This window comes from Pteropus vampyrus, unplaced genomic scaffold (assembly GCF_000151845.1).
Source record: "Pteropus vampyrus isolate Shadow unplaced genomic scaffold, Pvam_2.0 Scaffold1, whole genome shotgun sequence".
Lineage (NCBI taxonomy): Eukaryota > Metazoa > Chordata > Mammalia > Chiroptera > Pteropodidae > Pteropus > Pteropus vampyrus.
Window position 1 is genome coordinate 415,825 of NW_011888782.1, and position 15,876 is coordinate 431,700.

Consider the following 15,876-nt stretch of genomic DNA (forward strand, 5'->3'; position numbering starts at 1 on the left):
GCCGCAAGGAGCCTAGGCTATTAACACTTACCTCTTTTGCTTCCTCCAGAGGTCTGCCATCACTGACGAGGCAAGGAAGATGAAGGAGGTCAAGCCAAGAGGCTCCCTGGTGGATTTCATTAAACGTAACTGATAAGCCCAACAAAGCCCTGAGTGGGCTGGCTTCGGGAAGGGAGAGAATCAGGGGGTACCCAAACCCATCGCTGCATGTGGTAACGGGCAATAAGAGCAGGTGGTCTATAATTGGTCCATCTCTCAGAGAGAATTCTTCCAGGGGTCCTGGTGACTGCTTCTTTGTGTGTTCCAAGTGACTCAAATTCAAACAGAGTCAACCCCACCCTGATAATTTGGCCCCTGTGTTCTTCTCTCTCCTGCCTTCTCGTGGAGGTGGCTAGCATGTGAGGACAATGTTCCCACTGCTAGACTTATTTCTAGCCACCCTCCACCTGATTTTTCCAGGCACATTCTCTTTTCCTTTAGCCCATAAACATGTTGAGTGGGGGGCCGGGTGGCTGTGTGTCCCTGGACTGCCCACTGAACACCGTGGTGCCTCAGATTCTGCCCTGAGGAAGGAGAAGGAAGGGCAGTAGCCAGTCTCACAGTACCCCATGATGACTGCCACCCTCAAAGACCTGGCCCCTGACGGCCACCTGTTTGCAGGGTTTCCCCGCATCTTCCTGAAGCTCCTGATGAACCCACTCTTCATGCTGGTGGTCCTGGCTCAGTGCACCTTCTCCTCGGTCATCGCTGGCCTCTCCACATTCCTCAACAAGTTCCTGGAGAAGCAGTATGGCACCTCCGCAGCCTATGCCAACTTCCTCATCGGTGAGTCCTAGGGGTGCTGCAGAAACTGGAGGGAGCAACTGGGAACCTTCTGCTGCCCATCCAGGGACGAGCGAGGGCAGACTGAACACAGATGGGAGACAGAGGAGGACTTGCCCAGGGGAAAGAATTTTAGGGACAGTTTTCCTAGTTGGAAATCTAGAATGTTCTTGGCAGATTTCTGGGGCTTCTATTATTCCAGGCAGGAATGGGCAGAAGCTAGGAGCTGCTTTCCTCCCCATTAGAGGAGCTGGAAGCTTGACAGCCTCCCCAAAGCCCTAATGTCATCAGGGGCAACAGAGGAAAGAGAGAGGATTGAATTTGAAATTAGGTAAAATGCCTCCTGGTTCTGTTCCCTCTTCTCAAGGACTTGAATACATTGCTTGGGCAAGGAGTCTGTGGCCCAGTGATTCTCACCCCTGGCTGTACTTTAGACTCTTCTGGAGAGCTTTAAAAAATACAGATGCCCAGGCCCCACCCTCCACCAATGAAAGCAGAGTCTCTGGGTGGGACACATCATTGGGGGTTTTTGCAACTGAGGTTGAGAAGCATTGATGTGGTCTCATCTAGTACCCAAGCGAATTACTGGGCCCAATCCACAGATGAGCTTGACCACATGGATATGACAAGATGGTCAGGGCATGACCCCCGACCTCTAGTGTGGCCGTTGGCTGTGACCTTACCCCTCGAGCCTTTGGCCTCTGTCTAGCACATGAGGCAGGGGGCACCACCAGTGCCTTGCTAACCCTGCATGATCACAGTGAGGATGCAATAAGGGGTCAGGTAATGACAGGCACTTAATCAATGCACATTCAACCCACATCCTTCTGGCTGCAAAAGCCTTACTTTTCTCTTTATTTTCTGCACAGGCAGGGAAATCATCTATGTCAAGATAACTCTGTAGATGTGCTTGGAAAATAGTAAATGCTCAATAAATATCAGGTATTATTATTGCAGCGGAGCATACTAAATGTTCTCTCAGGAACATTTTGTCGTGCCCCTTCTCCGTGGTCCAGCTCGGTGTCTGTGCCCACGCACCTCCCGGGCCTGCGCACGCAGACCAGCTCCTGTCTCTCCACAGGTGCTATAAACCTGCCCGCTGCGGCCTTGGGGATGCTGTGTGGAGGGATCCTCATGAAGCGCTTTGTTTTCTCTCTGCAAACCATTCCCCGTGTGGCTGCCACCATCATCATCATCTCCATGATCCTCTGTTGCCCCCTCTTCTTCATGGGATGCTCCACCCCGGCTGTGGCGGAGGTTTACCCCCCCAGGTAATGGAGATGAGAGGAGAGAAGATGCCCTTTGCTAAGGACAGAGCCTGGACCTGGCGGACGTACATCTTCCTTTCTGTTTCTTCAACTCTCTTCCTTCCTTTTCACTTTTTGATCTAATACCTTATGGGCAACTTAGAAAATCAGATCTTGAATAACATACTTAATCATAAAAAGAAATCAGAGGGTCTTAGTGGGCCAACCAGCAATCAGGATTAAGGCTCTGTTTTTTTTAAGAAGCCCCCAAAACTAATTAGTTTGGTTTCACGATGAATCTGTAGGGCTGTAAGCCTCAGGAACCAGGAAATAAGCTATGTTTAGCATCGGCTCCATGCAGCTAGAATTACTGAGTCTCATTGAGCTGCTGAAGAAAGATGAGAGAAGGAGTCTTAAAAAGATCTGGGGGGGAAAACAATGAAAGTGATGGCAGACTGGAAAAATTAGGGCAGGTGAGGAAGAGGGCAGGTAAAGTATACCTGTCGGTTTTGCACAAAGCAACATGGTCCTAAGTCTTAAGCCTGGCTTCATATTCAGGAAGAGCTTTAGAAGCCTGTGAGGGGAGGGTGCTGGGCAGGGAGTATTTAATTTTTTTCTGGATGCCACCTTTCTTTTAGATTTTGCCTAATGAGGTTACGACATAAAGAGATACTATACCTTTCAGCCTTGGTGTTTTCTCTGTCTTTCTCTTTGAAATAACCTCTCATGTATTTTGTGGGTGAAGGAGAGAAGGGATGTGCAGAAAGGGAAGGTTGGTCAGGATGGGAACCCACTACCCCCCAAGTTTGTATTGGTTTTCTGCAGGCTGACTATGGATTGAGAAGCTGAGAAGGGTTGGGGCCTTTTGGTGGCTTTTAATAGTTTAGCATTGGGCTTCTAGTTCTGGCCTTGTCTTTACTAGTTGGGGAAAGTTACTTAACTTATCTAATCTTCAGTGTCCTCATCCATAAAAGCAGCATAATAATTATAGGGTTATTGTGATGAATGTGCATGAAAAACCCTTGGGCACACTGCCTGGCCCATAAAAGATGCCCATTAATGTTAACTATCATTAGTATAATTATTCTAGCAATGCTGTGCACTGTGGTTTGTCGGCCCTATCCCAACCCTCCCCAAAGAGGATTATGAATATCAGATATGGGGGATGGTGGGAACAGTGCGTTCATCTGGAGAAATCCCCTTGGTTGAAGCTCAGAGGGTTGGAGGGACCTGGGCAATGTCTACACAGACCCAGAGACAGGAGCCATCTAGACTCCAGATTGCCTCAAGGGGTCCCAGTCTGTCCCTCAGCCTGAACCCTGGTAGAAGAGAACGGAAGGGAAATACTGTCTTTGATTTTTGTGTAGCATCTGCCTTCTCTCTTATCAGAGTCTTGGTTGTTGTTCATCTTGACCACTTCCGCAGTGAGAGCTTTGCCGACCAAGCTTCTGTGACTAGCAGTTGGTGGGTTTGGGCTCCTGGTGGCAGAAGAAATGGAGAGGTGCCATGAACACGGACCAGCAGCCAATTCACCATTGGCCCCAACAAGCATAATTCAGATCCCAAGTGGCACTGACCCAAGACAAACAGAGACGCACAGGCACACTAACCAGGCGGGGGCTCACTCTGGGCTGGAGTGGAGAGGTTTTTCTTTGGTCTTACTTTGTTTGAGTCCCTATTTCCTGTTTTGCTGGCAGCACATCAAGTTCTATACATCCTCAGCCTCCTGCCTGCCGCCGGGACTGCTCGTGCCCGGATTCCATCTTCCACCCGGTCTGTGGAGACAATGGGGTAGAGTACCTCTCCCCGTGCCATGCTGGCTGCAGCCACATCAACATCAGCTCTGCAGCCTCCAAGCAACGGGTAAGGGCAGGAGGAACCCCGAGGGTCCCCGTGCTCAGCATATACCCTCACAAACTGCTCCTAGGCTCCAAGTGGACAGGGCACCACCCTCATTCCCCTCATCATGGCCTCTGGGCCATACCTGTCCTCTCTCCACCTCCCCTTCCCTAAGGCCATGACCAGATGCCTACAGCTTAAAGTCAATTAAAGATTGACCAAAGTTCAAAATGCACATTCCTGAGGTTTGGAGCAGAACCAGCCAAAACACTCATTCGGCTGCGGCCTTCTAGGCTCATTCTGACAGATCCTAATGGGCATCTCTGGGTCATGCATTCTGGCCGTGCTGGAAAGCCACATGGACTGGCCCAGAAAAATCAAGGGCAGAGGGTCCTCTGGGATGTGGACCTGAAAGGTTAGAGCTGGAAGCGGTGATCAGAGCATTGGGTTCACCCCCTCAACTCCCAGGTGTGGCCACACAACTATCCTGTAGTCATGCAGTTATTTAGGGGCAGATCTGAGTCTAGAACCCAGGACCCTGCTTCATTCTGTGGGCACATCTCTTCAAGGTCACATATCTCCTGGCCTTCCACTCCTGTAGCCCACATTTACTAGCTCACTTGGTACAGTCCTTTCAGCCTTCTGAGTGCGATGGCCCCTGAACTTCTAGGATCAGTCAGCAGCAAACCCACTTGAATCCCTTGTTCAGTTTTTCAATAGATATTTAGTGGACACCTGGCACAGCTGTAGGTGCTGAGGATTCAGTGGTAAACTCATCAGACACAGTCCCTGCTCTCATAGAGGTGACAGTCTATCAGATAAAGGCACAAGATAGTTTTAGAAAGTAACCCATGCCATCAAGAGAGTTCATGGACAGAGAGTGTCTGGGGGCCTTCCCGAGAAGGTGACGTTAGAACTGAACAACCAGAAGAAAATCCTACGAAGACCTGGGAGTGAAGCATTCCAACTAAAGAAACAGCAAGCCACAAGTCCCCAGTGTTGAATCCGCTGAGTATAGGAGAAAAGGGAGAAGGTCAGGGCTGGCACTGAGGAGTGTCACACCCAGCCAGGCCAGGGAGCGGGCAGGGCCAGGGCCAGGCAGGCCAGGTTTAGAAACTGAATGTTCTTTGTCCTAAGATCAGTGAGAACTCTGTGTGGTTCCCCTAAGGAAAAGATTGCACCTTATTCTCTTAAGCCTTCGTTGAGGGCACGGGCGATGCTAGCCTCCACTTAACCATCCTCCTCTCAGAGGACAGGGCAAAGCTGCTTCCACAGCCACCTCTGGGTCTCAAGTAGAAAGAAGACAAGGAGCTTAGACGAGATGCTTTCTCAATTGCCTTCCAGTTGGAGAAGGCTGTGGTGGCTTCTGTGATTTTCTTATCTTTATTTACTCACCTCTGACTCATCTACTTTCACAAATAATCTTGACAAGTTTTCAACAATGGCTTGAATCATCCATTAGTATAATATCAAGAAAAAAATAGTAAATTATAAGGGAAAAAATCTAAGTTAAAAAAATCCAGACGGAGGAAAGTAGCAGCCATATAGTATATAACTTATTTCTGAGCTTCCTAGCAGCCCAAATAAGGAAGGTGCATCATTCCTGCTGTCTGGTGGAAGGAAGCGTACTAGCTCATTAGATCCAAGCCCGGCCTTATAACTGCTTTGACACTTAAATGGTCCTAGGCTGGTCCATTAGACACTGCAATAGGAAAGGTGAAGATCACCTAACGCAGGCAGTGACAGTGCTCACCAAGGCTAGTTGTGCAACAGTATTGAGACGGGGACCTTCTTCTCTAGAGGACTTTACAGACACGAGGAATTGCTCTCATACGGGAAGCTCTGGAAGATAAAGAGCTCAGTAGATTCACTTGTGTTTTCGCTGTTGTCTCCTCCTATTTATACTTTCCTTACTCTCTCTGCGATATACACACAAACAGAAAAATCAACAAGCCACAAAACCATTGCTGCTGGGTGGTCTGGCCCTGAGGACAGCTTTTCCAGCCCCTGGTCCCAAGCTGGGTGGGCCTTGCCTGGCGGTGGAATCCTGCATATCCTGATGTGGGTGTAACTGCTGATGGTGGGAACAGTGCGTTCATCTGGAGAAATCCCCTTGGTTGAAGCTCAGAGGGTTGGAGGGACCTGGGCAATGTCTACACAGACCCAGAGACAGGAGCCATCTAGACTCCAGATTGCCTCAAGGGGTCCCAGTCTGTCCCTCAGCCTGAACCCTGGTAGAAGAGAACGGAAGGGAAATACTGTCTTTGATTTTTGTGTAGCATCTGCCTTCTCTCTTATCAGAGTCTTGGTTGTTGTTCATCTTGACCACTTCCGCAGTGAGAGCTTTGCTGACCAAGCTTCTGTGACTAGCAGTTGGTGGGTTTGGGCTCCTGGTGGCAGAAGAAATGGAGAGGTGCCATAAACACGGACCAGCAGCCAATTCACCATTGGCCCCAACAAGCATAATTCAGATCCCAAGTGGCACTGACCCAAGACAAACAGAGACGCACAGGCACACTAACCAGGCGGGGGCTCACTCTGGGCTGGAGTGGAGAGGTTTTTCTTTGGTCTTACTTTGTTGAGTCCCTATTTCCTGTTTTGCTGGCAGCACATCAAGTTCTATACATCCTCAGCCTCCTGCCTGCCGCCGGGACTGCTCGTGCCCGGATTCCATCTTCCACCCGGTCTGTGGAGACAATGGGGTAGAGTACCTCTCCCCGTGCCATGCTGGCTGCAGCCACATCAACATCAGCTCTGCAGCCTCCAAGCAACGGGTAAGGGCAGGAGGAACCCCGAGGGTCCCCGTGCTCAGCATATACCCTCACAAACTGCTCCTAGGCTCCAAGTGGACAGGGCACCACCCTCATTCCCCTCATCATGGCCTCTGGGCCATACCTGTCCTCTCTCCACCTCCCCTTCCCTAAGGCCATGACCAGATGCCTACAGCTTAAAGTCAATTAAAGATTGACCAAAGTTCAAAATGCACATTCCTGAGGTTTGGAGCAGAACCAGCCAAAACACTCATTCGGCTGCGGCCTTCTAGGCTCATTCTGACAGATCCTAATGGGCATCTCTGGGTCATGCATTCTGGCCGTGCTGGAAAGCCACATGGACTGGCCCAGAAAAATCAAGGGCAGAGGGTCCTCTGGGATGTGGACCTGAAAGGTTAGAGCTGGAAGCGGTGATCAGAGCATTGGGTTCACCCCCTCAACTCCCAGGTGTGGCCACACAACTATCCTGTAGTCATGCAGTTATTTAGGGGCAGATCTGAGTCTAGAACCCAGGACCCTGCTTCATTCTGTGGGCACATCTCTTCAAGGTCACATATCTCCTGGCCTTCCACTCCTGTAGCCCACATTTACTAGCTCACTTGGTACAGTCCTTTCAGCCTTCTGAGTGCGATGGCCCCTGAACTTCTAGGATCAGTCAGCAGCAAACCCACTTGAATCCCTTGTTCAGTTTTTCAATAGATATTTAGTGGACACCTGGCACAGCTGTAGGTGCTGAGGATTCAGTGGTAAACTCATCAGACACAGTCCCTGCTCTCATAGAGGTGACAGTCTATCAGATAAAGGCACAAGATAGTTTTAGAAAGTAACCCATGCCATCAAGAGAGTTCATGGACAGAGAGTGTCTGGGGGCCTTCCCGAGAAGGTGACGTTAGAACTGAACAACCAGAAGAAAATCCTACGAAGACCTGGGAGTGAAGCATTCCAACTAAAGAAACAGCAAGCCACAAGTCCCCAGTGTTGAATCCGCTGAGTATAGGAGAAAAGGGAGAAGGTCAGGGCTGGCACTGAGGAGTGTCACACCCAGCCAGGCCAGGGAGCGGGCAGGGCCAGGGCCAGGCAGGCCAGGTTTAGAAACTGAATGTTCTTTGTCCTAAGATCAGTGAGAACTCTGTGTGGTTCCCCTAAGGAAAAGATTGCACCTTATTCTCTTAAGCCTTCGTTGAGGGCACGGGCGATGCTAGCCCCCACTTAACCATCCTCCTCTCAGAGGACAGGGCAAAGCTGCTTCCACAGCCACCTCTGGGTCTCAAGTAGAAAGAAGACAAGGAGCTTAGACGAGATGCTTTCTCAATTGCCTTCCAGTTGGAGAAGGCTGTGGTGGCTTCTGTGATTTTCTTATCTTTATTTACTCACCTCTGACTCATCTACTTTCACAAATAATCTTGACAAGTTTTCAACAATGGCTTGAATCATCCATTAGTATAATATCAAGAAAAAAAATAGTAAATTATAAGGGAAAAAATAGTAAATTATAAGGGAAAAAATCTAAGTTAAAAAAATCCAGATGGAGGAAAGTAGCAGCCATATAGTATATAACTTATTTCTGAGCTTCCTAGCAGCCCAAATAAGGAAGGTGCATCATTCCTGCTGTGTGGTGGAAGGAAGCGTACTAGCTCATTAGATCCAAGCCCAGCCTTATAACTGCTTTGACACTTAAATGGTCCTAGGCTGGTCCATTAGACACTGCAATAGGAAAGGTGAAGATCACCTAACGCAGGCAGTGACAGTGCTCACCAAGGCGAGTTGTGCAACAGTATTGAGACAGGGACCTTCTTCTCTAGAGGACTTTACAGACACGAGGAATTCCTCTCATACGGGAAGCTCTGGAAGATAAAGAGCTCAGTAGATTCAGTTGTGTTTTCGCTGTTGTCTCCTCCTATTTATACTTTCCTTACTCTCTCTGCGATATACACACAAACAGAAAAATCAACAAGCCACAAAACCATTGCTGCTGGGTGGTCTGGCCCTGAGGACAGCTTTTCCAGCCCCTGGTCCCAAGCTGGGTGGGCCTTGCCTGGCGGTGGAATCCTGCATATCCTGATGTGGGTGTAACTGCTACAGGAGCCCAGCCCACACTGGATGAATGGTCTTGGCGAATATAGTTTCTATCGCCCAAACACTGATCAGAGGCGGGATCCATGGGGCACCTTGAAACCCTCACCTGACCTCCAAATTCAGCCTCACTCAACTCCCCAAGGGACCCGGAGGGCAGAGGGCTTGAAACTGGAGGGACTGTCAAACCAAAGGGTTGGTTCGACGTGCGTGGAGGCTTAAGTGATAACAATTGCCTTCCCCCTTTCTCCTCCTTCTTCTTTTCAAGATCTATTTGAACTGCAGCTGTGTGACTGGGGGATCTGCTTCAGCAAAGACAGGATCGTGCCCCACCCCCTGTGCCCACTTCCTGCTCCCGGCCATCTTCATCATCTCCTTCGCGGCCTTCATCGCCTGTGTTTCCCACAACCCCCTCTACATGATGGTTCTGCGGTGAGTCGTCTCTCCTTCCCCATGTTTCCATTTGCTCTGCGCCCAGCTGCCCACTCCTTGTCTCTCCTCCTTTCCTGGCACTAGAGCCCTTTGAACGTGAATGTGCAATGTTCTTTGGGTGATGTGGGGAGATGACACTAATCATCAGTGCCGAAGGCCCCAACCATGCCAGGCTCTGTGCAGAGCTCTTCACTGCAGCCCCTCATTCCGCAGCCCTGTCAGCACCTCCATTGTGCACGTGAGAGACCACTAGTCTAGGAGGGCAGGGCCACGTGATGAAGCCAGACTGCCTGGCTCCACACTGTGGAAATGCCTGGAGATTCACTTATTTTCAAATCCTTGAAGAACTGAGAAGAGGGAAGAGAATTCAGTTGGATGCACAAAATTGAGGATAGAAAATTAGGAAAGTTGCAGAAAGAGAATAAAGGTTGTGAGAAAGGATGAAAATGTGAAAAATCCAGTGTGTTAGGAGCCAGGAATAAGTTCTCAGGTTAGAAGAGAAAGGCTGGCCAAGGCTGGGGGGAGGGCAAAGGTGTCCCATTACAGTGGCACCAAAGTGCCTCCCGAGGTTTTGACAGGGAATGACCCTCTCTTCACCTCACTGTCTGCAAAGGAGAAAACATTTCAATCAAGTTCACCTTGCCCGCCTCCCTCCTGCCTCACCCAGCTCACAAGCAGAAAAGGAAAAACACAAGATTTGCATGCCCTGTGCCAGGGTTCAAGGCCCAGCTCTGCCATACACTGGTCGAATGTCCTTGGGTGTTGGCCAACCTCACTGAGTCTCAGTTTCCTCATTTATGAAATAAGGTTAATGATATTGACCTCAAAGGATTGGTGTTGGGATTATATAGTAAATTGCTTTGTAAATACAAGGTGCTTTACATATTGGTTAATTATCGCTATTGACCAAATTAATAATAATAATAATAATAAACAGCTAGCTAGTGTCAGTGACATATTTTCCCCAGACGCCTAGGAGATGAGGAAGAAATGGAAGCGGCCACTTGTTAGGGTTGGGATTTTACCCTCTTTACAAGTGAGCTTGCAAACTACCAAGATCCTGTTTCTGCTCCTGTTTCAAGGATGCTGGTGAGGATGGAGACTCTTGGGGCAAAGGCAAAGGACTTTGTTACTCATAGCACAACAAGCAGCATGAACCTTATGTTGCATCATCTATCCTTGCCCCCGTCCCCAAGTCCTAGAGGGTGACATAAAGGTGCCCAGGTATATGTTTCACACGCAGTGGGTTTATGTCACAGCCAAAGAGCACTGAGCTTGAGAGAGCCACCGATTCTATAGACCAAGCCTGCTCTTGGTCTAGGGGAAGATTTTATCTCATGCTTCAAGGTTACTTGTTGCAACCACAATCCTGAGAAATGGCCCAGGAAAAGAGCAGTCAGGACCTTACATTCTTAGCATACTCCGCAAGAACGGGTAGGCGTGCTTCAGCCACCACGGCACAGTGCTTCTCCCGACACTACCACCACCCTCTTTCCTACCACTCCCCATCCTGGGTGTTCCAAGGACCAATGCTTTCACCTTGAATAGGGTTCCCTTCTTGCACCCCAAGTCAGACGGACCATGGTGGAGACTCTAACCCTGAGAAAGATCTGGAGGTGGCCATGATAAGGAAATTTCATGGGAGGAGGGAGCAGTCTCTCTCGGATCACATCCCAGTAGATTTCTGTCAAGCCCCAGGGAGACGTAGTGGAGAAAGAGCATCATTTCAATTACAGAATGGGATTTTCTAGAAACTCTCCCCCTTCTGAGTCTGATCAGGGACTGGAGTGAAATTGGAGAAGAGGCCCCAGGATCTCAACATGGATTATGGCTAAATCCCACTGGGAAAAATGAAAGAATGGATGCTAATGTGAAGAAGATGAGGCTTAAAGATGACTTTGTAGGCTATCCGGGCATTATTATATCAGTCCAGGCCCCCAGCTCGGCAGGGAAACACAGGCTGGAAGCGAAGTTTCATTGAAAATGTGGAAGGAGAGAGAGTAGCCAGAAAACCAGCATTAATTCAGGGCCTAAGCGGGCAGAGACCAGAAACAGCTCAAGATCTCCATCAGAAAACAAATTGGGGTACCCAAGTGCCATTTAGTTGAGAATCTAGGGGATTCTGCCCCGGAATAAGGACCAAGACAAGGGGCATCTATTATAGGTCAAGCCATTGGAAGAATCTGTAGGCACGAAGGAAGCAGCCATTAGATTGAGAATTGAGGCACTTTCTATTGGGGGATCCCAGTGGATGCCTCTTTCCCTTTCCCAGTTTACTTCCAGTTCCCTTCCTTGCTGTCCCCTCAGCCCCAAATGCTTTTTCCCTACAATCAATCACCCTCCCAGGAGTGTGTGTCCTCAGAGAGCAGAGAAGCTTGGTGCCTCTAACTAACCAGCTCCTGGCTCCCCGCCTTGTATTTGGGGGAGTAGTCCCATGGCCTGCTGGGATGGCAGGGCCTGGTGATACCACCTCCTGTCTCTCTGCATCTTCTTCCTCAGCCAAACACTGTTCCCCACTTGAGGGAAGAAAGGCAGAGGCAGGGCTGGCTGTATAATCTGCAAGATCCAGTGCAAAATGAAAATGCAGGGCTCCCAGTTCCAAAACTATTAAGATTTTCAAGACAGTCATGGCAGAGCATCAAACCAAACGTGGGGCCTTTCTGAGGGTGGGGCCCTGTGAGACTGTACAGGTCGCATGCCCACAAAGCTGGCCCTAGGTAGAGGATCCTTTTAGTTGCATACGGAAGCATACAGCCCAGGGGCCCTAATCACACTTTGCATTGGGGCTGCCTTTTATTGTTATAAAACACTCCGTGGGCGTTGTTCAGACCTGCTCCTATAAACATGCCCTTCAGCATCCTTCTCTCTCCTCCCAGCCTCTTTTGGCCACTGCCTCTTGAAGGGGACTCTGAGCAGCCCTGAAAATCACAGAGCCCAGTAGTTCTCAAACTTGAGGATCTCCTGGAAGGCTTCTTACAACACAGATTGCTGAGCCCCACCCCCAGCATACCTGATTCTTAAGTCTGAGATGGGGCCTGAGAATCGGCATTTCTATGAAGTTCTAAGTGGATGCTTATGCTGCTGGTCCAGCAATCATGCTTTGAGAATCACTGATATAAACGACAGAAGTGCTCGTCTGAGGTGAATCCAGTCAGCCAGGTGGCTCGTCAGGCGGTGTGAGGGCAGGTTCTGACTAAGCCTGGCTGCCCCTAACTGAGGGAAGGCACAGCCCTGAGTCCTCCTGCTGCTGATTTTCTGTTTTCCTCTGCAGTGTGGTGAACCAGGAAGAAAAGTCATTTGCCATTGGGGTACAGTTCTTGCTAATGCGCCTGCTGGGTAAGTGTCTGAGATGCTCCCTTCCTGAGGAGTGGCCCCAGGACATCTGCGGGTGACAGGGTTCAGGGCAGGGATGGGGAAAGCCCTCTCTCATCTCTGTTGTAAAGAGAATCTGTGAATAATCAAGACAACACTAAATGCCCAAATCGTATATGGGCAGTTTCCCCATTACTTGTGGTTAGAAGAGATTCCATCTGTGGTGCCAATTCCAAACTAAATTATATAAGAAAAATGAAAAGCAGACACAGCTGAGGATACCTAATAGAGACTCAAAGGCAAGGAGTTTTCATCTCTGTCCAAGAACTTCCTATAAGAACAAAACCTTGCATTCCTGTCTCAGCCAGAATGACAGCTGAGCCTAGCCCTGACTTCCCTCCCATTTCATAAAATTCACTCCTCTTACCACCATTCAGCAAACATTTCTCCACGTGGAACCCTCTGCTAGCAAACTCTGCCTGCCCTCACGTGGCCCGGAGCCTGCGGAGGAATGGAGCTGTGAACACACATGATCCGTAGTGCCCACACGGGAGGGTGAGCCGGCTTCGGGAACAAGGCGTGGCAGCCCTCCCCGGGTGCATGGCCTGGGGGTAGGGACATGCGTGGGCCACCCAGCACATTGCAGGCTCTTTCTCAGACTGCTCATACTGGACAGTCCGTAGGCACTAGATAAACACGAGGCATTAATATGGAAACCCCTGCAGAGACAGGTAAATGAAGTAAAGGGACTGGATCCAACTGAGGACATGTTTATTAAGAACCTAGGGGCTGCGTATTGCAGTGGGGAATATGGCAATGGCTGTGGAGGGACTTCAGTTACTATCAAGGGATACTTTCTGACCTCAAATGCTGAACTTCCTACAGAGCCCAGTGTGCATAATTATCCAGGAGCCAGGTCTGCACTTGGCCCTGAAGCGTCTTCCATTGTCTTTCTGGTGACATATCACCTCCTGGGCCTGCTGAGCGGAAGCTTTTGCAGGGCCCTCTCCAGCGGATGTTAGGTGAGGTGTTCAGATGTCAAGAATGAACCAGTTTCAATGGGATTTCTTAGCCTCGGGCCACTTGCTCCTCTGGGTCTGAATTGCAAACACAGAGGAAGCAGAGCAGGAGGATCTATGCTGTCCTGGTGGCAGAGGTGCTGTCGTCATCACAGCTCCTCGTTTTCATTTCTAGCTCATCTGTGACTTGCTCTGAAACCTCAAAGAGCCCTGCCCTACCTCTTCCCGCCACCTGGAAAGACCGCCCTCTCGCTGCTCAAAGCACACACTGCCTTTGTGTTTTCATTTGAACTCAGATAACTCAATGTGAGACCATCTTATGAAAGCCAGGCCTGGAGGGATTCCATTCAGCCGAGAACATAGTTCCACTGGGGTAGAATAAAGGACTTTGTATTTATAAACCCCAGCAAATTTAGATATACCCACTGGGACTTGGTCAAAAAATTTTCTGGACTTTGTTTCTATTTAGGGAACATTGTCCGAGGTCAGTTGTGGCCAGCTTCAGTCTCCCAGTCACCTGGAGATGAGGGAGCCTGAGGAGACAGGGCCTGAGGAGACAGGCTGGTTCTGGAAGGTTCCCTGCTTCTGGGTGGAGTCATAAGCAGAAGATTGCCTCTTTCCTCTGGAAGCAGCTTCTGACAGGGCCTTAAACAGAGTCTGGAAGGCTGTTCTCAGCACAGTGATTCTGAGACTGAGGTGGCCTGGCCTGGGTGTGGATTCCAGAGCAGGCCCTCCCCAGTCCAGTGATTGTCTAGAATTGTAGCGAACAATACAGGGGCCATTCCAGAATATTTTAGAGCGGTAAGGCATATAGCCCCTGTTGGACCAGGTCTCACTGCTCAGCTTCAAGGAAGTTTAGTGTACCTGGGGTAGAAACTCTGAGCAGCCAGGGTGTTGGGGTTCTTCTGGGGATGTTGGCTGAGTCAGCAGGGCAGCTTGGTGTAGTTAAAGAACATGGGATTCGAACCTCAGTAAACTAGGGTTCGAAGTCCAGCCCTGACCCCTTTTGGCTATTTGACGGTGAGCTCTCCAAACCCACCTTCCTCCTTAAAAAGAGGACATTCCCCCCCCCCTCCAGGCTGCTGTGAGGACACGGGGAGTCAATGGGAACTGTGTTGTCTGTAAGCTGGCATCAAGGTAACCTCTGTGACTCACTCCGCCCTGGAAAAGTGGCCCTGGTCCCTTTTCTCTTCTAAGCTCTAGTGAAAGACGAGTTCAGGCTTCACAGAAAGCTATTGCTTCCCAAAGTCACTGTGATTCCCAGGGGCGGGGCAAAGCTGCCCTCACACCTGTGACAGGCAAGGCCTTGGGGGGCTGGCTCTTCACCCTGCCAGATGCCTCTGCCTGCAGCTCCATGTGACCTGAGCTCTCTGAACTCTTTTCCCGTTGATGCCAGCCTGGCTGCCATCTCCAGCTCTCTATGGCCTCACCATCGACTACTCCTGCATCCGGTGGAACTTGCAGTGCTCAGGGAGGCGAGGGGCCTGTGCTTACTATGACAATGACGCCCTCCGAGACAGGTGAGGACCCAGCACATCGTGTGTCAAGGAGGCCAGGCCCCAGACCCAAGCAAAGGGCAGTCATCTGCTCTGGTGACTATTGTGGGGACTGTCAGGCTTCCGAGGGACAAGAGGGGTGCTGCCATAGATGAGTAGCAGGGGCCACTGGTGACAAGCATTTCAGGGCTCACAGAGAGCCATCCAAGTAACAAAATTCAGGGGATGCTCTGAGATAGCCCCCAATCTGCAGTCGCCATTGGCCCTTAAGAGGGACAGCAGCAGAATGAAGTGTGTCAAGAGGAAAGGGGATGGCCGGAGTCTAAGGGGGAGGCGTGGCTGTGAAACGATGATGCAAGGCCAACCACCCACTGTTCAGAAGGAAGGGGTCCAGTCACAGCTCCTGGCAGAAGTCAAGGGCAGGTGGGTCCAATCTGCCTCAGGGAGTCTGAGCCCAGCTACAGTGCCACTGAGTTCTGTACCCCTTCCATCCACCTCACCCGCTGTCATCATCACACAGACAAGAAACGGTGGGGAGAAGGGGCTTGAGGGGGCAGAACGGGGTCTGGGAATGATGTGAGAGTATCACAGAAGGCCAAGAGAGGGGTGGACCAAGGGGGCAGCAAGAAGGTGCCCCTTTCCTTCTGGCCGTTTGGGAGGACAGGACCCTCAGGCCTGGCTGGGGCTGCAGTGTTGCCTTTGGCCTCTGGGGGCGCCAGTGCAAAGATGAGGACCACTGGGTTAGGAGTCCTGCACGCCTCTCCCTACCCGCTTCCCAGGAGGCTTGTACCCCTGTGGATTAAAGGAATGAAAAAAATGGTCTCCACCTGGGTGATGATAGATCCTTACTTGAGCGGTGACAACA

At 50.2% G+C, this 15,876-nt stretch overlaps 1 protein-coding gene across 4 annotated transcripts in view; it reads left to right on the forward strand.

The window, feature by feature from the left end:
- SLCO2A1 (solute carrier organic anion transporter family member 2A1) overlaps positions 1-15,583 on the forward strand; it is an 82,235-nt gene extending 66,652 nt beyond the window's left edge. For 2 of the 4 annotated variants that reach the window (XM_023528799.1, XM_023528791.1), the window contains exons 9-13: positions 1,904-2,093; positions 3,767-3,932; positions 9,021-9,184; positions 12,456-12,520; positions 14,912-15,181. In XM_023528799.1, the coding sequence (XP_023384567.1) occupies positions 1,904-2,093; positions 3,767-3,932; positions 9,021-9,184; positions 12,456-12,520; positions 14,912-15,039 (713 nt within the window). In that variant the 3' untranslated portion in view covers positions 15,040-15,181. Of the gene's footprint in view, positions 1-1,903; positions 2,094-3,766; positions 3,933-9,020; positions 9,185-12,455; positions 12,521-14,911 lie in introns of all 4 variants that reach the window. The other 2 variants (XM_023528868.1, XM_011357364.2) reach the window with 2 other exon arrangements.
- The last annotated feature ends 293 nt before the right edge of the window (positions 15,584-15,876 follow it).